The 26,634-nt window shown below is 44.8% G+C and overlaps 2 protein-coding genes across 5 annotated transcripts in view; one reads left to right on the forward strand and one right to left on the reverse strand.

Annotated features, from left to right (window-relative positions):
• DCHS1 (dachsous cadherin-related 1) overlaps positions 1-1,555 on the reverse strand; it is a 91,507-nt gene extending 89,952 nt beyond the window's left edge. For both annotated transcript variants that reach the window (XM_075491477.1, XM_075491473.1), the window contains exon 1: positions 1,003-1,555. The gene's annotated coding sequence lies outside the window, so the exon portion shown is untranslated. The remainder of the gene's footprint in view (positions 1-1,002) is intronic.
• LCMT2 (leucine carboxyl methyltransferase 2) lies at positions 1,331-24,178 on the forward strand. 3 transcript variants are annotated; one of them, XM_075491479.1, is made up of 14 exons: positions 1,331-1,446; positions 1,787-1,911; positions 3,497-3,578; positions 3,917-4,097; positions 6,465-6,621; positions 7,065-7,254; positions 7,728-7,835; positions 9,061-9,151; positions 11,299-11,556; positions 12,513-12,743; positions 16,127-16,224; positions 21,351-21,538; positions 21,628-21,763; positions 24,003-24,178. In XM_075491479.1, exons 1-14 carry the CDS (start codon positions 1,408-1,410, stop codon positions 24,168-24,170), a joined length of 2,052 nt encoding a protein of 683 aa, XP_075347594.1. In that variant the 5' UTR covers positions 1,331-1,407; the 3' UTR covers positions 24,171-24,178. The 3 variants fall into 3 exon arrangements, with proteins under 3 accessions (XP_075347594.1, XP_075347596.1, XP_075347597.1); XM_075491481.1 differs by having other exon boundaries at positions 9,109-9,151; XM_075491482.1 differs by lacking the exon at positions 1,787-1,911 and having other exon boundaries at positions 1,334-1,446.
• The last annotated feature ends 2,456 nt before the right edge of the window (positions 24,179-26,634 follow it).

The following is a 26,634-nucleotide window of genomic DNA, read 5'->3' on the forward strand; positions in this document are numbered from 1 at the left end:
CTGCAGGAACTAAGTGCCAGCAGGATGGGCTAGCATTCCCTGTAAGTCTTAACCTGTAACTAAATCAAAACATCATTTCCAGATCCCAGAGATGTGACAAGATCAACAAAATGATGAACATCTAGGAAAAGGGAACCTGGAGGAAAAGGAAGCCTTGATCTCTGCAGAAACTGTGCACACATCTAGAATACAAATAGAAATATAGGAGCTACCATAATGTACTGTAACTACACTGCGCTACAACTGCAGCAGCTAGGACTAGCTACTTCAGGTATGCCAGGAATCACCTAAAAGGCAACACTAATAAAATACACTTCAGAGAAAAATTTTCATGTGGTTGTTGATAAAATGCTAGCACTGGGCTGAGGATTGACCTTTATGGGTCCCAGTTAGAAATATGCATACTGACCATACTCTGAAAAAGTGACATTTTGAGATTGTAACTTATTTAATGCACAATATACTATTTTGTGGAGTGCAAGATGTGTAGAGACACTCAATAGGAAGCAGGCATAGTACTCGTGACATCTTACATAGCTCAGGCTACCACAGCTCCTCTACAACTACTAGTACAAATCCTAAAGAGAAATAACATGAAACATTCACCTCCTCTACCGCAGATACTCCCACGGCCCCTGACAGACACGGCCTGTCTGTCCTCGACACTGCCAGCTTGTGAACACATGCAGTCACCAGTGCCAGCTCTACTCTAAGCTGCGGCACAGGGAACAGAGCATGGGCAGAACTACTGTGGGTCCTGCTGCACAGAGTTCGGCACCCCTCCACTGAGCTCTGCACCCCGCCAGGGAACTCTGCATCATGCCCCGGAGAACCCCGCACCCTCTGGGGAGCGCCGCACCCCGCCAAGGAGCTCTGCACCCTCCGGGCAGCTCTACACCCCGCCAGGAAGATGGGCACTCTGCCCCGGGGAGTCCCGCACGCTCCGGGCAGCTCCGCACCCGGCTCCTGAGGCAGCGCTTCTCCCCCCGCCCCTCCGCTTACCGCGCAGAGGCTGCCCGTTGCCATAGCGACGTGCTCCTGGCTCTCCCTCGCTACTGGGCCCAGGTACGGGACTGCGCTCGCGGGTCCGCCGGGTGCCGCGGCGGCAGCGCTGGGAGTGGAGCGGCCAGGCTGGGACCCGGGGGACCGGGATCCCAGCGGCGGCCAGGCCGGGATCCCACGCGGGGGCGGCCAGTACAGGCCAGTCGCCCGGGCGAGGGACCGGCCCGGGGGGGTGGGGGGCCGGGGGGGGCGGGCCCGCCAGGGGGCGCGCTCCGCTGGCGGCGCGCTCCACTGGCAGCTCCCCTCCTCTGACGCTCCCCGGCCGGTCGCCGCGCGTCACTGCCTGCGCCCGGCGGTGCGCTCGCGCTTCCCGTCGCTGCGGCGCGACGCCCCGGTGCGCGCAGGATGGGCCGCGGGCGTCCGGGCACCCCGCGCCACGCTGCCGTGAGTCATCTCCGGCCGGGCGCCGCCGCCCCTCCGCGCGGGGGACCCGCCGGGTGTCTCTGCACAGGCGGGGCCCCGGTCCGGGTGGCGGGGCTTGGACGGGCCTCGGGGGACGAGGGGAGGCAAACGCGGGGGGGGGGGGGGGGGGCGGGGAGGCTGGGACGTGAACGGGGTTCGGCGGCGCCGGCGGGAACTGCCCTTCCCTCCCCTCGGAGCCCCCTTGGCGCTGCCTGGCCCCGCCGTCCCGCCCCGGTAGGCCCGGGCGCTTCTCGGCCCGCGGTGTCGGTCGGAAGCGCCGGCGCCGCGGCCTTGCGCCAGCGCTGTGTCCTTGTCCCGGCAGGTCCAGGGCACCGGCGGCAGCAGCGCCGTCAGCAAGTGCTCGGCGGCGGCGCGGGGCTATGTCCAGGACCGGTTCCTGCGGCTCTTGGTGGGGCTGCGGCGGCGGCGGGCCCCGCTTGTCCACCGGTGAGGAGCGGGCGCTGCGTGGGGCCCTTGGCTCCTGTGGCTGCCGAGCCCCGCTGCCTGCGCCGGCGGGTCGCACCCGGCACACGTGGGGCTCGCAGACTCCCTCTCAGGCTGCAGAAGGGCCCTAGTCGTTCCCCAGGCTCCTTAAGTTGTCTCTTCTCTTGAAGGCATAGCTTTTTAAAATGCGTTTTAAGGAAAGTACACATAGTGACAGAGTAGCAGCTTGCAGAGCACTGTCTCTCAGTAATGTAACCTTTTTAGGCTGTTAGTATAATTTTGCATGGCTTATGGGCAAAAATGGAAAGCTTTGTTCTGACTAAAATATGTCACTGGACTGGTTCCTAACTCCAGTATTCAATGCTGCTGAAAAATAGTTTAGATAAGATTTGAAAACTAACATACTAAAATTGTTAGCACATCCATAGTTTTCTTATTAATTCTGAAAAACATTACAATTTCAGTAAGGTATTTGGTGGCTCAGGGAAACAATATTATCTTTTGAATCAGCGGTGTCTGAACAGTAGGTCTTCTCTGGAGCTTTGCAGGACACAGGCATGAATGTTTTAATGTGTATGTGTAGAGGATTCTATGCTGATATGTAGTGGAGTTTACGTAATGTGGGGCTAATAGTTTAATGAAATCAGAATGACTGTGAATTGCCAAAGGAGTCTCATTCAGGAAAAAAAAAAGGTATTAAAGAAGAAGCTTGCAGGCCTATCAGGACGAGTGTTGCTCATCAGGTCAGGAAGCTGAGCCTATGTTGACTTGTCACATGACATTGGCATGCCAAACTAAATTCATAGATTTATATATTGCAGTTGTCAACACTGTCACCATGAATTTTGGGACATCTTAGAACATCTAGTGAAATCTTTAGTCCCTGTGAGGCATGGGGATGAAAACATGCTTGTTAAAGGGGGTGATAGGAACTGGTAAGCCTGTTGGGGACATGATGAAACTAACTAAAAGAGAATGCCAAGGAAAAAGAGGCACCAGTCCCTGCCAGACTAGGCAAATGGTAAATGCTTTCCAGGAGTTAGACTTACTTAGTTCCATTCGTTCAAAAAACAGAACATGAAATTCCTTTCCTGACTTTGTTTCTCTTCTCTTTTTTGTTCCCCTCTCACCACATTTGCACACACTGTCATTCATTTTGTTATACTCAATAGCCCCTTGTAAGTAAAGGGAGTTAATTTCATATTGTTATGGCATCTGATTTGGGGCAGGAACTCAGGTATTGGCCACCCACGTTGCAGTGGAGCATCCTAACTGTATGAATTCTTACTTTTTAATCCAGTGAATGTTTATTTATGCAAAATGGAACAGGTCCAGCTAGGATATCTACATGTTTTCTCTGGGTTATCCATAGTCTTGTTTAATACACTTACTGAATACAGGAGATCTGTATTTATTAACAAGTTCTAGATACGACAAAATCATCAGACATCTCCCAGTGCAGGTCTATAAATGTGGGGTTATTGAGTAGAAGCTGAGAGAGAAAAAATGAGGTTTTTGAAATGGAGGATGCCAGTGCTGGAGAAATAGGGTTCCTGGACAGTGATTACAACTTAATTTCATTCCACAGGGGTTATTACATCCGCGCCCGTGCTGTAGATCACTGTGTTCAAGACTTCCTGCTGAAGACCCAAAGCCACCCTAGGACACAGGTGCATTTTCTTTGTCTAGGTATACTGGCAGTTGCCACTATATGTGTGAAAAGTCTTTTTGGTATCTTGGCGCTGCAGTGCAAGACGCACATTAGCGCATCTGTTGTGATCCTTTCCCAGAAGAGCACAGAGAATCTGATTGGCACTATTGTGGCTGTCCATTTGTTACTTTGACAGAAATATCTGGGAGGGGGCAATACCTACACAAAATTCTATGTCTTGCAGGAGATTGCCTGATTTTGTCACTCTACAGATGATGTTATTGGATATTTTTCACACCTAGATGCTCAGGATGCTGCTAGAGTTGAGTATAACTTTTTCTGATACTTTCTCTGCAGATCCTGTCTTTAGGTGCTGGCTTTGACTCCTTATACTTCCGTTTGAAGGACATGGGTCTTCTGCATCACACTGTGGTATATGAGGTGGATTTCCTAAATGTGGCATGCCAAAAAGCTGCTCTGATCAAAAGAATGAAAGAGTTGTCAGCACTGGTGGGAGATACAGGAAGGGAAGGATTAGGTATGATATTTATGGCAGGTTTTCTAGATATTAAATGTGTAGAAGAAGTAAACACAGCTTCAGCCTTTAGAAAGTGAGATATGATGGTAGAGGAACTACGAAGTTGTAGATGAAAAGCATGTTCATTTTCTGAAATATTTTGGAACAAATACATCATTCGTAAGCATTGGGAGATAACAAGAAGATATATAGCTGCCAGAATGGATTTGTCAGGAGCAGATTATATCAAACCAAGTTCAGTTGCTTTCTGTTACAGTTTCTGAAGTACTGCATCCAGCTTCGGGCTCACTAGTACAAAGACAGTGGCAAACTGCAGCATGTCCAGTGAGAGGTCATGAGAATGATAAAGTGGAGCACATGACATAGGAGGGGAAGCTGAGAGAACTGGCTTTGTTCAGCCTTAAGAAGAGGAGGCTGGGAGGGAGGGACGTGAGTCTTACTGCAATTTTCAACTACCTAATGGGAGAATGTAGAAAAGATGAAGCCAGACTTTTCTTGGAGGCATGAAGCAAACAGTCAAGGGGCAACGGTTGCAAGTTGCAACAAAGGAAAGTCCAGTTACGTATAATGAAAATGTTTTTTTTTTTCTGCCATGTGAGTAGTTAAAAATGGGAACAGATTGCCCATAAAGGTGGTGGAATCTCCAGCCTTGGAGATAGTTAAAGCTTGACTGGACAAAGCCTTGAGCAGCCTGATACAGGTAACTCTGCTGTGAGCAAGGAGTTGGACTAGATGACCTTCAAAGGCCCTTTTCAACCTAAATTATGCTGTGATTTATGGGCTTTATGGGTAGGAGAGAAGGTATGACTCTTAGGTGTCTTGACTGTAATAAAACATTAGTCATTATGTTACCTGACTTTTTTTTTCCTCTCCAAGGCAGGAAAAAATGAGCCTTATGAAACTACTGTAGAATATAAGCAGAGCTGAAAGGATTATTATGCCAGCTAAGTACTAAGGGGCAGTTCAGTGGCAAAATGGAGGAATGTAAAGTATGGGGTTCGCTAGAGGTTCCTCCTGCATCTGATTTCCTTCAAGGTTTCCATTAATGTTCTAGATGATATGCTATAGAAGGTGAAAATGTAATAAACCAGCAGGAAGCTGGGAAAGTTGCAATATGGTGGGTGAGAGTAGGATTTCGACAAAGTACATGAGTGGTCTGGGAAATGTGGAATGAAATCCAATAGGGACATATGTAAGCTGCTACATTTAGACTGTAATTATCAATTTAAATACAGATGGAAGACAGCTACAGAGCTAGGTACAGAGCACAAGTCCCTGGCTCCTGTGAGCAGTTGAACAAGTCTTAGTGAGGAGCTCTTCAATGAGCTTGTTCAGTTCCCTCTTGAATCCATTCACATTTTTAGTATCGGCAGCATCCTGTGGCAAAGAAGTCCATACCAATAATCTTCAAGTACTTCTACTAAAAGGCAGGTGTCAAAGGAGTTGGGAATACCATATTCTCTGTGCCCGGAGGCCAGGAAGTGATGGATAGACAAATTAGTTGTTAGAAGAAATTAACAGGGAGCACTGGGATGGGCTTCTGAAGAGGGCCATTTTGCCTCCAGTAATGGATGCCATTGAGAACAGTGTAGATTAACAGTTCTCAGGACAGGTATAATTGTTGGATTGCACTGGTACAGGGACATAGAGTAGGTGATTTCTAAAGGTACTTTACAGTTTGCTTTGTTTATGATTTGGTTTTGGTTGAAACAGGTCAACAAGCTATAGCTTATGTTATGGAGTACAGCGGTATGCCATGATAATGCTTGCAAATCATAAGTTGGAACTTATTTCTGAGAACGGTGATCTATGAGACTAGTCCTGGTGTTTGCAGAGAGCTGGTATGTGCTGGTTCAGGATTCAATGCCATTTTACAGAAATGAAATCTATTTAAAAACCAACCAACCAACCAAACCCCAAAAAACTTGAGAATGGTTTTATGGTTGTGAAGCAAACCATTCAAATTCTATCAAAGCAATGGTACTGTCTTAGCCTAAACTGAAAGGTCTATAAATGAGAGCCCTTAAGATTTCATTCTGAGTTAGACTCGTTCTATAAAAATGTTAAAGTAAACGTGATGAAGTTTTGTTGTTATGGTAAATGTGATAACTCTATGAGAAATCTGAAGGTGAAATTTGCATTAGGAATAACGGAGTTGTAGATCTGCATTGAATGGGTCGCTTCTTGACACTATCCCTTTATGGTTCATTTAGTGATGGTGATTTTCTTGTACGTGTCCCAAAGAAATTGAGTGGAAGGGCACAGCTTTGTGAGTGATTGCGTGTGGGGTTGATTTTCCTGTTTGTCCCTTTTGGTCTCAGTCTTGCATCAGCACTGCAGTGAGATTGTATAATTTTTGTCTCCCAGGAGTCATTACCTTTTCTGGCGAGGATTATAAATTACTGGGAGTGGATTTATCAGAGCTGTCTGAGCTGGAGAGAGCCCTCAAGGAAGCAGGACTGGACAATGAGATCCCCACCCTCTTCATAGCAGAGGTGGTGCTCACCTACATGGAAAATAGCAGGTCAGTTGAGTTATCCTCTGTTAGCTAGGTGGTAAAATGAAAAGAACAAACTTCTTTGTATGCAAGTCACCTGGGGCTGGGAGACCTGCTGTCTTATAACTAAAGCCTCAGGAATTCCGTGGAAGTCCCAAACAGCTCCTTACATCGTAATTGTGATGGGGTAATTGATGTCCATATGACATCCTAAAAGGGAGGAAAAAAAGAAGAAGAAGAAGAACCTCGGAGGAGTGATTTTGAGTTTTTTGTTCTTCTCATCCCTTGAATTCTCTGCACAGATGGGGGAGGAGATTTCATAAGTTCCCAGCACAGGATTCTCTTTTGTGTATTACCTCTGTCAGGATGCCTTAATAGCATGCTTTATGGTATTGCAGGAAGATATATTGCATCTGCCGCATGATAGGTGGGCCCTCAATTATTTTTCTTATGCACAATCTGCCTGACAGGTCAGATGCCTTGATTCAGTGGGCAGCAGAGCGTTTCTCTCAGGCATGCTTTCTGCTGTATGAGCAGATGCACCCAGAGGACCCCTTTGGACGTGTCATGCAGCAGCATTTTAGCCAGCTGAACTCTGCCCTTCATTCTTTGGCACAGTACCCTGATTGCGAGGCACAGCAGAGGCGCTTTTTTGAAAAGGTAAGTACCTGCAGCTCTAGGGCACACATGAAGCATGATTTACCTGGGAAAGATTGTAACATTAAATAATTTTGGAACTCATCAGCTGTGTCAGTTACGGGTTGGAGCAAACAGGGCCAAGGCTGAAACACTGCCTTCTCTAGTAGCATGACTAGTCATTTGAAGGTCCTTGCAACCAACTTGCAGCCTACTTTCTGGTATAGGATTAAGGCAAGATGGGTTCCTCTGAGACTTTTGATATAATAAATCGAGTTCTTAAGAGCTTTACAGGTAAGACATCTATCCTCACCGGATTCTGGGCTGCTGTTGTTTCTAAAGGCTCATTAAAGAATCCTCATAAAGAATCACAAAGAACCCTCACCAGATTCTGGGCTGCTGTTGTTCCTAAAGGCTCATTTAGGTTCTTTGTTTTCTTGTGGGAAGTGAGTCTCTATCCTTCCAGAGGTAATAATTTTGAGGGATTTGCATTTTAGGGCTGGACTGAGTGCCGAGTCATGGATATGAATGAGTTTTTCACCTGTTGTACTCCAGAAGATGAGCAGCAAAGAGTGCAGGCTCTGGAGCCTTTTGATGAATATGAGGTAACCCTCCTTTATTCTGAACCCCAGTGACCCGGCTTTGATATGATAAGGTGTCTGCAATTTCTTATGGTCACTGTACAAGAGCTGCTGAGGCATAGGCAGTCATGCAGGCAGAAAGGATCTTGAATCAAGCTCTGTTCTGCTTGAACAGAGCCCGCAGGAAGCTCCATGTGAAGCTGGGGCAAGTAGCATTGGAAGACTCTCTTTGGTCTTAGAAAAGCTTCTTGTTCCTTCCTCAGTGAGTGGTTTTCAGTAAGATCCAGGTCTTACTGGAATCAAGCTTGATCGAATTAGATAAGAAATGCAAAATGCATACTTAGTGCTGAGGGCGACTAATTTTTAGAATTATTTGCTGGGGGACAAATACTGGATTCTTCCATTTTCAGTATTTACATTCATTTTTGGATATCACTTTTCAAAAGATGCTTTTTGCTTCTGGTAGAAGTTGGGACGATGATGCTAATATTGTGGTTTCTTGTGCCTTTTAAATTCATGTTTATGCCTTCTAGCCATGTAGTTGGCTGAATATATCCCACCCCATGGGATTGAACATAATAAATTCCCTAATATCCATAAAAGCCAGGGTGGACTCTAGTATTGCTGCTGACTTCCTGTACAGTCCTCTTGCTTGTGCTTCGGCCTCTGAGTGATTCCATGGCCAGACTGGAAATCATATTTATGTATTATCGGCCAGCAGAGACCATGTTGCACCTCTCAACATTTGTGATTTCTTTGGGATCATTTATATTCCATGACTTTTAAGAAACCTTAATCCCTCTGGTATACAGCCCTCACTCTTTTCTATGATCAGAACTGGGAAGCATAAAGGGAAGCTGATTAAAAAAAAAAAAAAAGTTCCTCATGCAACGTATAATTAAGCTATGGAACTCCTTGCCAGAGCATGTTACAGATGATAAAAGTTTCTGTGAGTTCAAAGAGCAACTGGATAGGTTCATGGATGAGAAATCTGTCAAGGATTGTTGAATACAAAGACACAGCTTCATGCTTAGAAAATCCCTGAGCTGTAAATTTTTGAAGGTTGGGGTGAGGAAGGTATTTATACCCTTGCTCTTTCTCAGATTCAACTTTAATCTTCTGATTTTGGCCACTATCGGTCTTTGATTTGATCACCGTGGCCATTCTGAGATCCTTACTACTGCTTGCTCTAAGATTTTGAGGGGGATTGTTTGTTTTTGTTTTTTTTTTTCCTTTGGGCTTGCTACAGGAATGGCATCTGAAATGTTCTCATTACTTTGTCTTGACTGCATCAAAGGGAATGGAACCTTCCTGGACTCCATTGTTATCCAATATGACAGGTACATACTGACTAGTTTTTGTAGTATCCTTTTATCTCATGCAGACTTCTCTGAGAGATTTTAGGAGACAGTAAAACCCTGGAATGAACAGATGGGATGTTGCATCTGAGTAGCTTTCTCCATCCTTCTAACAATGGTTCTGCTGTCCATAGCAAGGCCAGGGCCATGTCCTGACTCTGGTGGTTCTGATCAGTTTCATTCTTTCAGTTTATTGAACCTTCCAGTCTGAACAGCTCTTCCTTCTGTTTATACATGGGGCCCTCCAGTGCATGACTGCAATGCCAGTCTACCCTGCTCCTTCTCCTATTTTTGGCATCCCACAGACTCTCCCTTTTCAATTTATTCCCTCTTGCCTCCATACATGGCTCTCTGAGCCATTCTATCCTTCCAGCTCCTAAAAGGTTGTTATGTTTTACTTACTGCACTATCAAAGTGTTGTCCAGCAGAGCACTCAGGAGCATGTCACAAAGTTTGTGCTTTGTTTTGTTATCCCCTGTGGGTGGAATTGTACATGTAGTATTTCTGTTTCTGAAATGCTTTTAAATCTGTATGTTGCTTTTTTTAGATGGGAGAAAAGTGGTACAGCTGGGGAAAAGCCAAGACCAAGATACTGTTTCCATGATAAAAAGGACTTTGCAGCAGTAGCAGTCCCAAGAAATTCCTGCTTTTGGCTGCTTGCTTCCTTTTTCAGGGTGGAAAGCAGAAGGTTATTTTTAACCTGTTTCACATCACTAGTCTTGTTCACAGTATAGCACCACAAGTAGTTCTCTCTGCAATTGAAAGTCGAAGTCTGTGTTCCAGGGAGCAGGAAGAGCAGCTGGAAAAGGATAAGGCAGGATGGTATTCCTTAAGCCACCAGGGCCACTGAATGCATTGTGTTCTGTCTTGATTAGATCTGAAATTGTGTAGTGAAATTGAAGCTAAATGATAGAGACTCCTGAACGCATAGGATCTATCCTTAAATTAAAAAAAAAATCTGACATTTGCTTAACTGACATTAATACAGTGAAGACACTTCATTCATTAGAGACAGGAATAGGGTCTTTCTGCTGCTGTCTCTGTTGTATTTAAAACTGATAGCAAGAGCCTTCAAAGTCTGGTAAATTATCCATGCTTAGATATTTTTTACTGGGAATAGCAAAAGGTATGTCTCAAATACCAGTATGCGCCCCCAGCTATCCTATCAAATAGATTTAGGTCCCTGTTCAAGAGAGTGCAAGTATTAAATCTTCCAAACAGAACATCGTAAGTATATTTTCTGAAATCAAAAAAACCCCTCAGTCTTAAAAAGATCCATCTGTAGGAAGACATTTAAGCACAAGGAGGTGAAATTTTTGACTTCATCAAACAATAGAAAGCAGGGTCTTTTACTAAGCAACATTCAGTACAGGCAATTTTTCTGGGTATGGCATACAAAAAATAGACTGAGAGCTGCTTCGCTTCTCCTCCACCTCATCTCTTATAACACAAGAGTAAGGCACTTGATTAAAACAAAGAAGATGCAAATGCAAAACTGATTAAAAAGAAAACAATTTGTACAATGTGTAGGTGAGCTAGAGTCCTCTGTTGAAAGCTTGTTTCATACTAAGGGATATAGTATTTAGAGAGAAGATATTTAGATAACTGAAAATACTCTCTTATAGTAGAACCATTGGAATTAACAGAGATTATTCATCATGCTTTAGAACTTTATTTCAGTGCTTTTGTGCAGGTAGGATTAAAATCTAGAAAGAAACTTTGAAATCCAGCTTCCAGGTGTTTGTCCTTTTTCCGCTGTTCTTTGCTATTTAAGTAGCCAAATATTGTCTTCATCAGAAAGGTACTCTTTTTGAAGGTATTGCAGTGATTCTTATCTTGCTACAGCAGTTTAGGACACTGCAGTCTCTTAGCCAGTCTTACCTCCATCCCATTAAAGCAGTCTGAGAACTGTGTCAGGAGTTGAGGGAGCAGTAAGCAGAAGTTGAAAGTTGGTACAGTGGTAGTTTAAACCATTACAGCTTGATTTCTAGGGCATGTCAGATTGTCTTTGTGCTCTGTCAACTTGCTTCACAATTTTTCCTTCTTGGAAAGCTGAACAGTCTTGCTTAATCTCTCATTTAAAATGTTCTTGTTTGTGCATAAATTCTTTGCTTCTCTTTGGCTTACAGTTCCTCATCGTGATGGTCCTACCAGGATGGCTGGGAGTATCACTGCAGCAGTGTGTGCAATGCACTCTGAAATTTCTGGCCTGAGACGTTATGGTCACCACTCTGTTCTTATAAAACCCAATGTGATTCTCACCACTGGAGGCTTTGGGGAGGAGGATGGACAGCACTGCCGTATGAGAAATTTTCATGTGCTAATTAAGCATGCAGGCTACTGGAAAGCTGGCTGTGTGAAAAAGGAAAATCCTGATAAAAGATGGGGTGAGTTCCCATACTGTTGGCAAGTGTAAGGAAGATGTTCTTGTGCTAACAACAAAATAATGTATAGTGGAAAAGTGATGTCACAGCACACTTATGCTGGCAGTCAAAGAGAACTGAAAGTTCTGAATGCTAAGTGCCGGGTCCTGCACTCGGGTCATAACAACCCAATACAACCGCTACAGTGGCTGAATAGTGAATAGTGGCTGGAAAGCTGACCAGCGGAAAAGGACCGGGGGGTGTTGGTTGACAGTTGGCTGAATATGAGCTGGTAGTGTGCCCAGGTGGCCAAGAAGGCCAATGGCATCCTAGCTTGCATCAGAAACAGCATGGCCAGCAGGAGCAGGGCAGTGATCGTCCCCCTGTACTCGGCACTGGTGAGGCCGCAGCTCGAATACTGTGTTCAGTTTTGGGCCCCTCACTACAAGAGAGACATTGAGGTGCTGGAGCGTGTCCAGAGAAGGGCAACGAAGCTGGTGAAGGGTCTGGAGAACAAGTTTGATGAGGAGCAGCTGAGGGAACTGGGGTTGTTCAGCCTGACAAAAAGGAGGCTGAGGGGAGACCTTGCCGCTCTCTACAGCTACCTGAAAGGAGGTTGTAGCGAGGTGGGTGTCAGTCTCTTCTCCCAGGTAACTAGTGATAGTACAAGAGGAAATGGCCTCAAGTTGTGCCAGGGGAGGTTTAGATTGGATATTGGGAAAAATGTCTTCTCCGAAAGGGTTGTCAGGCATTGGAACAGGCTGCCCAGGGAAGTGGTTGAGTCACCAACCCTTGGAGGTATTTAGAAGACATGTAGACATGCCACTTAGGGACATGGTTTAGTGGTGGACTTGGCAGTGTTAGGTTTACGGTTGGACTCTATGATCTTACGGGTCTTTTCCAACCTAAATGATTCTATGGTTCTATAAATGTCATGGGAGAAAGATCGGTGTGAACCATGATGTTTTGTATCTCTACAGATGAGCGGTTGTACCATACTGTGTCATGTCTCTCAAATGGTCTGGCCCTGGTGGTAGGAGGACGAAGATCCCCATCAAGTGCAGGCTTGGGAATGTTGTGGCTAAAGTTCCCTGAAACTTGTAATGCCTCAGACCCAGATGACATTACAGTGGAGCTTGTAAGTCTGCAGCCTGCTGCTGAACCAGCTGCTTTGCGTTGGAGACACAGTACAACTGAAGTAATATTCAAAGGTAAAAAGCCTGGAAAGAGTTGAAATGGGAGTGGGGCTGGGGCTTTTTTTCCGGTGGCTTTCCCTTCTTTTTTTCTTTTTTCTCTTTTTTTTTTTAATTTTTAATTTTGCAGTATGCAGAGGTAGACAAATTCCGGAACATATGTGGCAGTCCTGTCCAGACAGTGAGGTCTAAATGGCAAATTGTCATGATACAGCCTTACTTTTTATGTAGTACAGGCTATACAGTTAATGTTGGTGCGTTGTATTCCTTTGTCTGAAACAATAGCTTTTTGCTGAACATTTTGGAAAGAATATCATCTTGATAGATTCATCATCACTTTAGAGAATCCAATTACACTTTGTAAAGATTTTGTTCCAGTGGTGATTTTTTTTCCCCAGGCTTAAAGACTTAAGGCTTAAACTTCATTTGAATGCATTTTTCTTATCGTATCTACCCAGTTCTTGCTGTGCCTTTTTTGTTTGTCAAGTCCAGAAGTATTTGTGAGAGGCTTTATTAAATCTGACAAAAGAGAAAGACTGAGCAGTCTCAGCTGAGTTTCCTGAACTAAGCAACTGAATTGGTTGATCCAACAATTGAGCAGGATTTCAATTATCTATGCCATTAATACATGGTTGATTTGTTACAGAACCTACACAACAGATACCTTGTGATAATGACTATTATTACAGATGAGCTGCAATCTTGTTAGTTTTCTAGATGCAGGGCAGGAATTAAAAAATATATATGATTGTATAGTGCCAAAAAAAGCTCATAATGCATTTTTGAAAGTGCTGCAATATATACTTGCATCTGCTTGCTTGCTTGCTCTCCTGGCATGGGTCTAGGAAGTAGCTGAGACAGGATATTATTTGGGTTCGCCACCTTGTTTTGCCTCTATGTTCCTCTGTGGGTGTGCAGGTGAGGTTTTTAGCACATAACCTGGCACTGCTAGTGAGTGAGGCTTTGTAATGATAAACAGATGCTTAAAAGCAAAGCAAAGCAAATCAAATGTTAATTCTTAGTGTTAAGAATTACTAGTAAAGGAACAAAAAACCAGAATGGAGAATACTGTTCTGCCATTATGTAAATCATAGAATCATAGAATGGTTTGGATTGGAAGGGACCTTTAAAGATCATCTAGTTCCAACCCCCCTGCCATGGGCAGGGACACCGTCGACTAGATCAGGTTGCTCAAAGCCCTGTCCAACCTGATCTTGAATGTTTCTAGGGATGGGGTGTTACCACCTCTCTGGGCAACATGTGCCAGTGTCTCACCAGCGTTATAGTAAAGAATTTCTTCCTTATATCTAATCTAAATTCACCCTCTTTTAGTTTAAAACCATTACCCCTTGTCCTGTCACTACAGGGCCTGGTAAAAAGTCTCTCTCAGCCTTTCTTATAAGTCCCTTCTAAAGTATTGCAAGGCTGCAGTAAGGTCTCCCTGAAGCCTTCTCTTCTCCAGGCTAAACAATTCCAACTCTTTCAGACTTTCCTCATAGGAGAGGTGTTCCAGCCTTCTGATAATTTTCATGGTCCTCCTCTGGACCCACTCTAACGGGTCCATGCCTGTCTTGTGCTGGGGACCCCAGAGCTGGATGCAGTATTCCAGGTGGGGTCTCACCTCCCTTGACCTGCTGGCCACGCTTCTTTTTATGCAGCCCAGGATACGATTGCCCTTCTGGGCTGCAAGTGCATATTGCTGACTCATATCTGGTTTTTCATCTACCAGTATCCCCAAGTCCTTCTCTGCAGGGCTGCTCTCAATCCATTCATCCTTCAGTCTGTATTGATAGTGGGCATTGCCGCGACCCAGGTGCAGGACCTTGCACTTGGCCTTGTTGAATTTCATGAGGTTCATATTGGCCCACTTCTCAAGCCTGTCAGTAGAAAAGAAATTAAAAGAAGCTTTGAGAGCTCTTCTTGACACTTGAAATATGATAACTTCCAATTTCATATACCACATAATCCCCAGTGGTAAGTAGAATTGAAACCTGGGGATGTAATCTGTTCTGGAAGACTGATTCTTTGAGATCGTTTACGGCTAAAGTTATTCATGCTTGATCACACCAGAAAAAAGTTTCAGAACTTCCTCTCTGAAGGATAATATTTTAATTCTGGAGTATTATGGGGCGGGATCCCTAGCTGTTTATCCAGGAGAAGTGCCTCAGAAGAAATGTCACTCTTCTAGTAGCAATTGACAAACATTCAGTAGTTCTGAATAGGTCTAGAATCAAGCCCTGCAGTGGCACGCTGAAGGTTTGTTTAGTAAAAGATACTGACTGTAAGGGGCAAAAACTTCAGCAGTTGTTAGCAAGTCAGTGGTGGGACTTAAAGGAATTCAGGAGGTGAAAGCAGTCCTTTCTTAAGCTGTTTCATTCTCCTCTAGCTGGCAGGGAGCTATTGACGGGGAACACCAGGGGAGTTGTTAAGCAGTTGTTAGTCTAGTCTGGAGCATACTTTGAATTTCTGGAGCAGTGTTTAATTAACACCATAATGTAGTTTAGAGTTCAGCCTTCCAGTCTAAATTTTATATCAAAGCAGCAAATGCTAAATGGGTAAATAAAATTTTATAAATAATATATTTGTTTTTGTCTTTGTCAGACTGTATTGTATCATTTTTGCCTTGATTTTGCTTTGTAGCTGAAGTAAGTTACCAACACTTGTGTTATTTGCACAGTCTGTTGTGAAGAAATGAGCTGACAGGGCATAGGGCAGTTAATGCACATCCTTGGCATCTACCCAAAGTACTTTTGCACCTTTTGTACCTCCTTTTTGAGGCTTCTCCAGATTAACTCCTACACACTTAAATTATCATTATCTCCCTTTTGTATGAACAAATACACATTCTTATTTTCTTATGAGGATTTATCTGTTTTCTTGGGATAAAGAGATGTCATCGTGTTGCTATGATTTATGTACTTAGGGTTTTCTAGTTTTATTAGTTCTACATGTGTAATCTTTCCATTGCCTAAATTTTCATTCCTTAAGTCCATTAGGTATAATAAAAACCATGTTTTCTCCTTTTGCTTTTGAGACTATAGTGTGCGATTTCCGTTCAGACCTTAAACATTGAGAAACTATATAATGTAAGTGGATGATGGGGGTCTTCTGAATGACCACAAACATGAAGAATACAGCTTCTTAGTAAAAATACTTAGTCCTCCATGTGTCTTATGAAAGATCTAGATACAAGAGTAATTCCTGTATCTATGAAACAATTTCTTGCTTGCCTGGAAATGTTCGTCAGGTTGCAGGATGTCTTAATATAAACAGTGTATAAAACTTCTGCCTGTCTGCATTAATTTCTTTGGTCAGCTTCCCTTCTACGCAAACAGAAATTTTCACTTTTGTGACATACCAAATTCTAACTTCTCTTTTCACCTGGTTGTCTTTTTCTGTAGGCGAGAAGTACCTGTTTCTGTATGGTGGCCGCTCGGCTACGGAGCCTGTGCTAGGGGATTGGTATTTCCTGCACACTCAAGAACTTTCCTGCACTGTGGTAAGAACTTACAGAGGCCCTGGGGAGCAGAGATTGCCTTCACTTCATAGGTGCATGCTGCTGTATTGGAAGCCCAACTAAATCGCAGTGGTATTACCATATTGAAGCAGATGGCATTGGCAGTACTGTCACACTCCTCGGTGATTAGAGTTAGAGCTAACTTGTAAACACCTTGCTATTTAGTGGAATGCAGTCTTCACGGAATAGTTGAGGTTGGAAGGGACATCTGGAGATCATCTAGTCCAGCTCCCTTGCTTAAAGCAGGTCTAACTAGAACAGGTTGCTCAGGATATTGTCCAGCTGGGTTTTGATTATCTCCAAAGATGGAGACTCCACAACCTCTTTGAGCAACCTATTCCAGTGCTTGACCACCTTCATAGTAAAATGTGAGGGGTTTTTATGTTTAAGTGGATTTTTTTCTATTTCAGTTTGTGCTCATTGCCTCTTGCCCTGTCACTGGATACTACTGAGAACATTCTGTCTCTGTCTTCTTTCATCATTAGGCATTTATACATGTTGATAAGGTTTCCCCATGAGCATTCTCAGTCACTGAGGGAAGCAGCTCCAGTGCCGGCACAATCTGCAGCAGACACTGTAGCGCAGTGTGCAGGGGATTTCCTGAACGGGGGAAACCTCAGGGGAGCGCAGAGACAGGGCCAGGAGCAACCGCGGCCCAGCCCCCCACACGTATAAAAGAAACCCCTAGGGAGCACTAGCGACCAGGAGCGCTGCGACCAGGGCAGGCAAACAGGGCGTGGCACGGCAGCCAGGGCATGGCGTGGCAGTTTGCGCAGCAGTTTGCGCGGAAGGGCGCTGTAACTTTGCCGGCTGGAACAGGGAGCAATGGTATCTACCTGGCAGAAGGCTATGTCCGCAACTGACGCAGCTTCCCAGGCAGAGCTCCGACGGGAATGTGCTGCCACCCAGGCGTCAGGCTGCAGGGTGTGCCCTACTCCTGTACCAGTACGGGACGGCACTAGTGAGTACACCCGTGGGAGGTGCGCCCAGGTAGAGGAACTCCTCAGCTTAGTGGCAGAGCTCCGGGAGGAGGTGAGTAGGTTGAAGAGTATCAGGGAATCTGAGACGGAGATTGTCTACTGGAATCACACCCTACCTTTCCGTGGACTGACCTGTCAAGCAGACAGGACACACGATATGGAGGATTCCGTATCCTCTCTCCGCCTAGCAGAATGCGGTGACTTAAGGGATAGAGGAGAATGGCAACAAGTTCCTGCCTGGTGCAGCAGGCGCATCTCCTCCATGACTACCTCACCTTCCCAGGTGCCCTTGTATAATAGGTATGAGGCTCTGGAAGTGGAACCAAACAATGATGAGGATGATGGTCTATCTAGGTTGGACGTGTCACCAAGGTTAAGTTGGCCTACGCCCTGCATCAAAACCACTTCCATTAATAAAAAAAAGACGGGTCATTGTCATAGGAGACCATCTTCTGAGGGGAACAGAAGGCCCAATATGCTGACCAGACCCACTTCTTAGGGAAGTCTGCTGCCTCTGTGGGACTCGGGTCAAAGATGTTACAAGAAAACTTCCTACCCTGGTATGGCCCTTGGATTATTATCCATTATTGCTTTTTCATGTAGACAGCAATGAAGTTGCAATAAGAAGTCCAAGGACAATCAAAAGAGACTTCAGGGCCTTGGGACGACTGGTTAAAGGTTCAGGAGCACAAGTAGTGTTTTCTTCTATCCTTCCAGTTGCAGGGAATGATGAGGGAAGAAACAGGAAGACCCAGCTGATCAATACCTGGCTCCGTGACTGGTGTTGCCAGCAGAATTTTGGGTTTTTTGATCATGGGTCAGTCTACACGACACCAGGCCTGCTGGTGACAGGCAGAGTACACCTTTCTCAAAGGGGGAAAAGGGTCTTTGCACAGGACTTAGCAGGGCTCATCGAAAGAGCTTTAAACTAGATTTGAAGGGGGAAAGGGGTAAAACCAGGCTCGCTAGTGATTAGCCACAGGACGGCATGCCAATGGTTGAGGGATGGTGTGCTACTGAGGTCCTTCAGTCTGCTCCACTTCATTCTTCAGTCTGCCTTCAGTCCCTGGAACAGGCTCCCCGGGGAAGTGGTCATGGCACCAAGCCTATCAGAGTTCAAGGAGCATCTGAACAATGCTCTTAATCATACATAGTTTTGGGTAGTCCTGCAAGGAGCAGGGAGTTGGATTCAATGATCCTTATGGGTCCCTTCCAACTCAAGATATTCTCAGATTCTGTGATTCTATGATTCTCTTCTTGAGGGCAACCAAGATGGTTAAAGGTCTCGAGAGCAAGACTTGGAGATGCAAACTCACACACATGCAAGGCTCAGAGAAAATACAAACGCACTGGTTCCCCCTTCCAGCAGCTGGCATCCAGGCACATGGGTGCTGTGACCCATGCTTGTATTCCAGCTGCTGGTACTGAGATTCTCACTTGATTCAGTTGCCCCAGTCACCCAAGTAATTGCATCTGGGACATGCACAGGTCCTGTGAGCTGTAGTGGTCTTGTCCCAGTTGTCTGGTGCAGTCCCAGGGGTGCTTACATCCCCAGTCTGACTCCAGTTCATTGTCCCAGATTCACTCACACTGCCCCCCCCCAGTAGTGGGCACTCTGGACACAAAGTCTTTGAGAGCCATAAAGGTGCTGCCAAGATCTGTGGCCCCTCCAACTGCTGAGACAGTTGCTCCAATTGCTGGCACAAAAGGCCCAGGAATGCTCACTTGCTCCAGTTGCTGGCACAAAAGGCCCAGGAATGCTTTGCCCCCTTCTCTGACTCCGTTTGCTGGCTTCATATTCACTAATGCTTGTCTCTGCAGTTGCAGGCACCTAGTCCTTGCATCACTCACATGCGTGGGGTAGAGAGCGATACTACACAGAGAGATAGTTAAGAAAGGAGTTAATCAATAAGATAGATTGATCAGGTGCAGAACTCAGTCAGACAAGCGTACTGACCAGCGACTGTTTACATGTGACTGACCCCTTTTATACCCTTTTCTGTTTGTTCCCCCTCTTTGTTCCCCAACGATCCCTTTCTCCTAAACATTCCTTAATAAGTTTTGTTTAGTCCCATAGGCCTGCCCTTGAGTCTTCCGAATACTCTTGTTCCTCACTTCCCCCTTCTTATCAGTGCAAAGTCCAGGTTGGCCCTCTCCAAAGCTATGCCTGGAGTTTCTTAATGGCCCATGGATTAGTGATTGGAGACTTTTGATCTTTGGCATTGTCTCCATTATCCCTTGCCTATGAGGTTTGTGTCTCTGTGTTTTTCTTTATCAGTTCCCTCTTTACTTATTATTCCATTTGCATTGAAAGTGACTGTGATTCAATAAATTGAATGAAACAGGTGCTCTCACCATCTACATACGCTTTGAACTTCTTTTATGGAAGCCAAATCAACTTCATCTCAGGTCTTCAAAAATACACAAACTAATAGTACCAGACTAAATATGTGGAAGATAATTGGGAGATAAGTGACCACCAACAAGAGTTCAAGAAGTAATTTGTTTAACATTATTTATTTTTCTACGGCATGGCAGTAGATTTTGTCCTGAAGAAAGGGTATGTATCATGACTTTAGTAGGACACGTCTTGTGTGACACTTTCATAATGTACTAAGGAAACATGATTTAAACATGAGTATTGCAGGGTAATGCAAAATTATTTGGAAGTCAGACTTTGAGAGTATTTAGAAATCATGCTCTATGGAAACGGTGGTGTCCCACAGGATCAGTCCCGAGGTCCAATTATTAATGACAAGAATGATGAAGCAAGGAGTATTTATATTAGATAGGCAGTTAATGTCAGGCAGAGTAGGCTCAGTAGTACATTAGTGGACAAGATGAAAATTAAAAATTACTTTGACATGGAAGACATACTTGTGGAAAAACAAATTGCAGTTTATTAAAGATAGACGGAGTTTTAAAAACAGTGCATAGCACAATTATAGGGTGAGAAATTACAGGAGATCACAAGCTAAACATGAGTAAGCAATTATCATGCTGTTGTGGAAGGCCTAAACTGTGTGTTCAGGTACGTAACCAGGAATGTTATCTGTAAGACACATGAACTGGTCCTTCTATTCTCTTCAGTGCTCTTAATCTCAGCAGGACCCTTGTAAAATACCCAAAGCTGATTCCTGAGAAAAAGAGGTGGACAGGATGCAATACAGCTCTATAGAGGTATGCAACGAGAATGACCAGACCACATACCTTACAGGGGAAAATTTTGAAGGACTTGTAGCTATGGAGTCTGGAGAAGATTCAAGATAGATATAAATCTTCAAATATGTAAAATATAGCTGCAGGAAGGACAAACAAATTATTCTCCATATTTACTTTGGGTAGTACAAGGAAGCTATAGAAAGGGCAACTTCAGTTGGACACTAAGAAAAGCTATTAATTGTGAAGACAGTAAAGTGCTGTGATAGACTGCCTAAAGAGCTGAGAAATTCTTGTCACTGCAGACTTTCAGAAACTATTAAATAACTGACTTTCTAGATCATAATAGATATAGTTGGATTTGCTTTAGGAGAAAGGGATGGAGCAGATGTCCTCCGAAATTTTATCCACAGCTTGTTTGCTATGATACTCCTTCAAACCCCTCATCTTACATTTTTTCCCTTAGTGCTTGCACTAAAGATTTTCTTTCTGCATATTAGTACTGCACTTCAGCATTTTATCTTGCTTTATGGTTTGAGCCACTGATTACCTGCTTTGCTGGTCACTGCATTAGCCCATGTGTTTGTAAACTTGTGGTTCTCAGGTGCATGTCTTGAACAGAAAGCAGCATGCAAGCATGCAGATAGTTACCTCTAATAAATGTGCAGAAATAAAACCCTCTAGAGACTGAACTATATTAAATATACTGAGGGCCAGAGAAATATTTGAGATAGTGTAAATGGAAACACCTCTACTTAGCCATCCCTAGAGGAACATGTGTAGGTTGGGTTTTTTTGATTGTTTGCTATCATGCTTACTCTGTTCCCCTCCAGCAACTGTTCCTATCCTATGGCAGGAAAGAACGTTACATCCCACAGGACATGCAACAGGAAGAGAACGTTTAAGAGTCTGGACATGAGGAAGACACTTAGCTTGGCAAAATTCAGCCTTGGACTTATGTTTTCCTAGATTCCTGTTGAGGGTCCAGTACCAGAAAGCCGTCACTCTCACAGTGCCTGTAGCTGGAAGGGAGGAGTGCTAATTGCAGGAGGTCTGGGAGCAGCTGAGCAGCCCTTAGGTTCAGTTTTCTTTCTGAGGGAGCTTGAACATGGCTTTCGGTGGCAGACGGTAGAGACACACCCTCCTCTCATCCCAAGGTAAGCAGAAGGCATTCAGCAGTGAATCTTTGGCCTGTCTCTACCTGCCTCTCTTACTAATGGAGTTCAATCTCATTTTGTACTCACAGGTATTCACATACTGCACATGTGCATGATGGAAAACTTCTGCTTGTTGGTGGAGTGTGGTTTCACTCATCCTCTGTGCCAGGCATCGCTGTCATTGACTTAATGACTGGTCTCTGCTTGGACTATACAATTAATGTGGTAAGTACTGGAATTTTTCTTTCAGGGTAAACAGTGCTGTGTGAAGGAACGTGGTAACTTGAGGGCTATTCCCTGAAATGGAGTAGGGAATGCAAAGTAGGCAAATTTGTGAGTGGAATAAACATTCCCTGTTTGAGGTAGAATCTAATTTTGAAGTGCTTTTACCAGCCCAGAGAACATAATAGTGTTAAGAGAGGGGGAGTCTGAGTGTGCAGAAGACTGGAGGGCATGGAGTTGCTCTATTCCAGACAGGGGAAGCAGACCTGAGATGGGCACAAGCATAGTAATTTCAGCATGCCTGTGGAAGAAGAGAACAGATCAAACCAGAGCCTCAGTTAGTCTTTATGGAGGTCTGTGGTATAATTTCGTTAAAAACTTCATGGTGGAAATTGCTGCGTGCTATAGCTGCTGCCTGAAGTACAAGAAGAAAACAGCACGAAAATACTGGAAACTCCACTTAAACATAAGAAAACTGTTTACTGTAAGGATGATTGAACAGGTTTCCCAGGGAAGCTGTGATGTGTCCATCATTGGAGATGTTCAAAACCTGACTGGGCAAGGTACTGAGCAACCTGCTGTAGTTGAGCCTGCTTTGAACAGGGGTGGTTGGACTAGATGATACTTAGAGGTCCCTTCCAACCTCAACTATTCTGTGATTCTGTTCTATGACAATCATACAGGTGATGGCACATAGAAGGATTTTGGCATACTCTGGGAAAAACTTAGTCTGAATCTGTGAGTAGCCCTCATCTCTGATAATACTGCCTGGAGTTCAAGACAGACATGGACCTGTTGGAGCGGGTCCAGAGGAGGGCCACAAAAATGATCAGAGGCTTGGAACACCTCTCCTATGAGGACAGGCTGAGAGAGTTGGGGTTGTTCAGCCTGGAGAAGGCTCTGGGGAGACCTTATTGTGGCCTTTCAGTACTTAAAGGGGGCTTATAAGAAAGATGGGGACAGACTTCTTAGTAGGGCCTGTAGTGATAGGACAAGGGGTAATGGTTTTAAACTAAAGGGGAGTAGATTCAGACCAGATATAAGGAAGAAATTTGTTACGATGAGGCTGGTGAAACACTGGAACAGGTGGCCCAGAGAGGTGGTAGATGCCCCATCCCTGGAAACATTCAAGGTCAGGTTGGATGGGGCTCTGAGCAACCCGATCTAGCTGAAGATGTCCCTGCTCATTGGAGGTGGGGGGTTGGACTAGATGACCTTTAAAGGTCCCTTGCAGCCCAAACCATTCTATGATTCTATGAGAAAGCTTCTGTTCCTTGACAAGTTTTTATTTATCTTTTATGTAAATAAACAAATTTATTTAGATATCTTTACATATGGATCCTGTCTTTGGTGAAACTGGAATTTGTGACTGGTCTGTTTTTTTTAATAGGCAGTATGTGTGCATCTGGCTGACTGGAGGGTATAAAGCATGAAGTATGCTGAAATGTAGTTTAGTTTTTTCTTACTCTCTATAGTAGAAGTTATAAGTGGCCTAGTATCCTTTAGATAAAATAGGCTACTCTTGTTGGCTAGCGGTGAGGATGGGTACAGTAATAATAAAGTTGTATCTAAAAGGATAGAACTTTTTTATTTACATTGAATAAGTGGATGCAGATAGATTGGTAGCTGCCTTTGCTTATGAGCTGTTTGCTTTGACTTAGGCAAAACTCTGTAGGCTTTTGAACCTACCAGTACTGTGCTGAAGTATTGACAGTACTGTACAGTGTATGTGGACTGGTCCCAAGTTTTGAAAGACTGGAATTGTCAGTGATTTTCTGTGCAGTACTGGGCACTGTTAGTATTACTGCTTTGATACATGTGTTAAAAGGTGATAGCTACCATTGGCTGGCAGCTTTCTCTGTGCTTCTCAGAAGCACAGGACACGAATGCCAAAAGTTTACATGGATTCAAAAAATGACTGGCTATGTTCTTGGAAGGAAAAACATTAAGGTTCAGGGAGTACAAAGACATTCTCTCTCATTAAAAATTACTGAACTGCAAGTTGTTGGGTGGGTGGTGTATGCTAGAAGAGTATATCATGGTTTCCTTGTTCCTGTGTTCTCTAGCTATCTATTTTTGCCCACATTCGTGGGTGGTATAGTAGACTAAATGGTCCTAGATGGGACCCGGTGTGGCTGTTCTTAACATTCTAATGAAGGTACCATATGAAATATCTCTACAGCATTGTATGAGGTACACGTGTTGAAGTCCTGTATGTTCAAAATCTCCTTTCCTTTTTTAGGATCATCTGGAATGGCCATTAATGCTACATAATCACAGTAGTGTCTTTCTGCCAAATGAGAAAGAGTTGTTGCTTATTGGTGGTGGTGGGAACTGCTTCTCCTTTGGGACGCACCTGAACCCAGAGCCTGTTTTCTTGAGCCTCAGCAGCATCCTGACCAGCCACTGACTGGGACCAAAGAGCAGCAAAGTGTTTCCACAAAGGTTTTGTGTCCAGAATGCATTTGTAAAGGTGGAATAAGGAGGGACAGTTATGACAAGGGGTTGCATACCTCATCTGTCTGGTTTTTTTGTACTTTGTTTGTGTTGCTGTAAATAAAGTATCTCAAAAGTAGCTCTGTGGTGACAGCAGTAGTCCTTAGAGGTGAAAGGAGGAACAGTGCTGTGTTCAAAAGGGACATGACTTTGCACAATGCTGACTTGACACCTGCTGGGCCTGGAGTGTATCCAAGCAGCTGGCAGACACTGGAGCAGGAGTAGGCCTTGCAGTCACTTGGCTCCGTTTCCCATCAAGCTCCCTCCTCCTGCAGTTGTGAATGGCTGGTGTCCAGGATCTGGAGGAGACTGGGGAGGTCCTGTGACTTGGCAGGGCCTCAGGTGGGGAGTGTGTAAATAAAAAAGATGAGAAGTGCAATTCACCGAGGCGTTTAGGAGGAGCCAGAAGAGGAATTGCAACTTGATGCACTTGAACATGGTCTTCCTGCTGCAGAGGGCACATGAATCAGGTGATGCTAGGAACTGCATTATGAATCCATGAAGGACTTCCCAGTTTACATCCCCAGCAGGCTATGGAATTAACTCAGAGGTTATGCTGCTTTGTGTCAGGACAGGATGGAAAGGTAAGACAACAAAAGATACAGAATGGATTCACAGAAGTAGTGCACTGGAGCTAGTTTTCTTTGTGATCCCAGTGAGAAAAGCACTCAGACTGTGAAAGGTATTGATTAAAATGGCATTTATTGAAGCTAAGACCAGATGGAAAAAGAGGATAATCTAAGTAATCTTAATGTCCCTTCAGATGCTGGGAACATGGAGTTGTGCTGAGTTAGAGGGACATCCAATCAGAGCACAGCATGCAGTGGGTCCTGCCTGTGGAGAGGTTCCACCACCAACTTGGTCTCTTGAGCTCTTACTTCCTTAGAACAAAATAATACCACTCATCATTTCTACTGTCAAACAAAAGGATGTTCACTTGAGAACTTGCTGCTTCACTGTACGATAAAGAGAAGGACATCCAGGTGATGTAATTGCCAGTGCCAAGTGGGAGCTGTCTTCAGGTTCCTTTGTTACCATTATTAAGTGGCCAACATCCTGTGAGCGAGGGGTATGTGCAGCACAACACAGGCTTGAAGGCCAAGCTTTATTTGCCGCATAGCAGAGCACCAGGCCTGTGCCTTCTCGAAGTTAACTGTTAAATGTCTTCAGGGATAGGGTTTGGGACCTCACTAACTCCTGTACAATGTTTCTCTGGTTAGGATCACTACCATAACCTCCCTCTTTGACAGCCAGCATTTGGCTGTGTGTTCAGATCTTAGGTCTTGGTTCAATAGAGTCCTGGCATGACCCATTCAGTCACACTGCTGAGGTGGTGAATGACCAGAGATACATGAAATTTTCTTGCAGGGCTCTAGTCGTAGGGGTGGGGGAGGGGAGGCGTGGATGACAGCTTCTCGGTGACTTGCTACACCACAGGCAGCAGCAGGAGTCAGCCTTTCCTCACCAAACCTGAATGCTGGTCCATTAATGACTCTTAAGGTGTTGCAAGAGAAGGGGCAGTGTATTGGCATTGAGCCCCATGGCAGACTTACTGCCAGATGTTGTTTATGTGCATTAATAAGCAGTTGCTTCATTCTTTGTACTCTTGTCTGTGGTTCCTGCAGTCCCTTTAGCCTTATAGAAGGTGCCAGAAGACAGTGGCCAGGAGAAGGAGGGTTATCCATTGGGTCTGAAGAGGTGGAGGCTGGTCCCAAGGTCTCTTGGAACCTTTTGGGGTCCCTGGGGATTCCCGAAGAACCCCTGTGCTGTTCATGTGGTTGTGGGGGATTTCCTTTGTGTTGCCATGAGTACTTGGGGCTGTTGACGGCATTTCCCATCACCCTCCAGAGCTGTGTGAGGTCCCCAGGCTGCTCCTCAGTTTGCCTGCAACAGACAGGTGTCCCCAGTGTGTCTGAGCCTGAGGCCTATGTGGGTGGTTCTGGAAGATGGGGTTTCGACAGTGTCCTGGTTTCAGCTGGGATAGAGTTAATTTTCTTTCCAGTGGCTGATATAGTGCTGTGTTTTGGATTTAGTATGAGAATATTGTTGATAACACACTGATGTTTTAGTTGTTGCTAGGTACTGTTTACACTAGTCAAGGACTTTTCAGCTTCCCATGCTCTGCCAGGTGCACAAGAAGCTGGGAGGGGGCACAGCCAAGATAGTTGATCCAAGCTGGCCAAAGGGCTATTCCATATCATATGATGTCATGCTCAGTATAGAAACTGGGGGGAGTTGGCTGGGGGGCAGCAATCGGTGCTCAGGGACTGGCTGGGCATCAGTCCATGGGTGGTGAGCGGATGCATTGCTTGTCGTCGTCCGCCCCCCCCCCCCCCCCCCCCCCCCCGGGTTTTGTTCCTCTCTCTCTCTCTCGTTAC

This window comes from Mycteria americana, chromosome 1 (genome assembly GCF_035582795.1).
Source record: "Mycteria americana isolate JAX WOST 10 ecotype Jacksonville Zoo and Gardens chromosome 1, USCA_MyAme_1.0, whole genome shotgun sequence".
Taxonomy (NCBI): Eukaryota; Metazoa; Chordata; class Aves; order Ciconiiformes; family Ciconiidae; genus Mycteria; species Mycteria americana.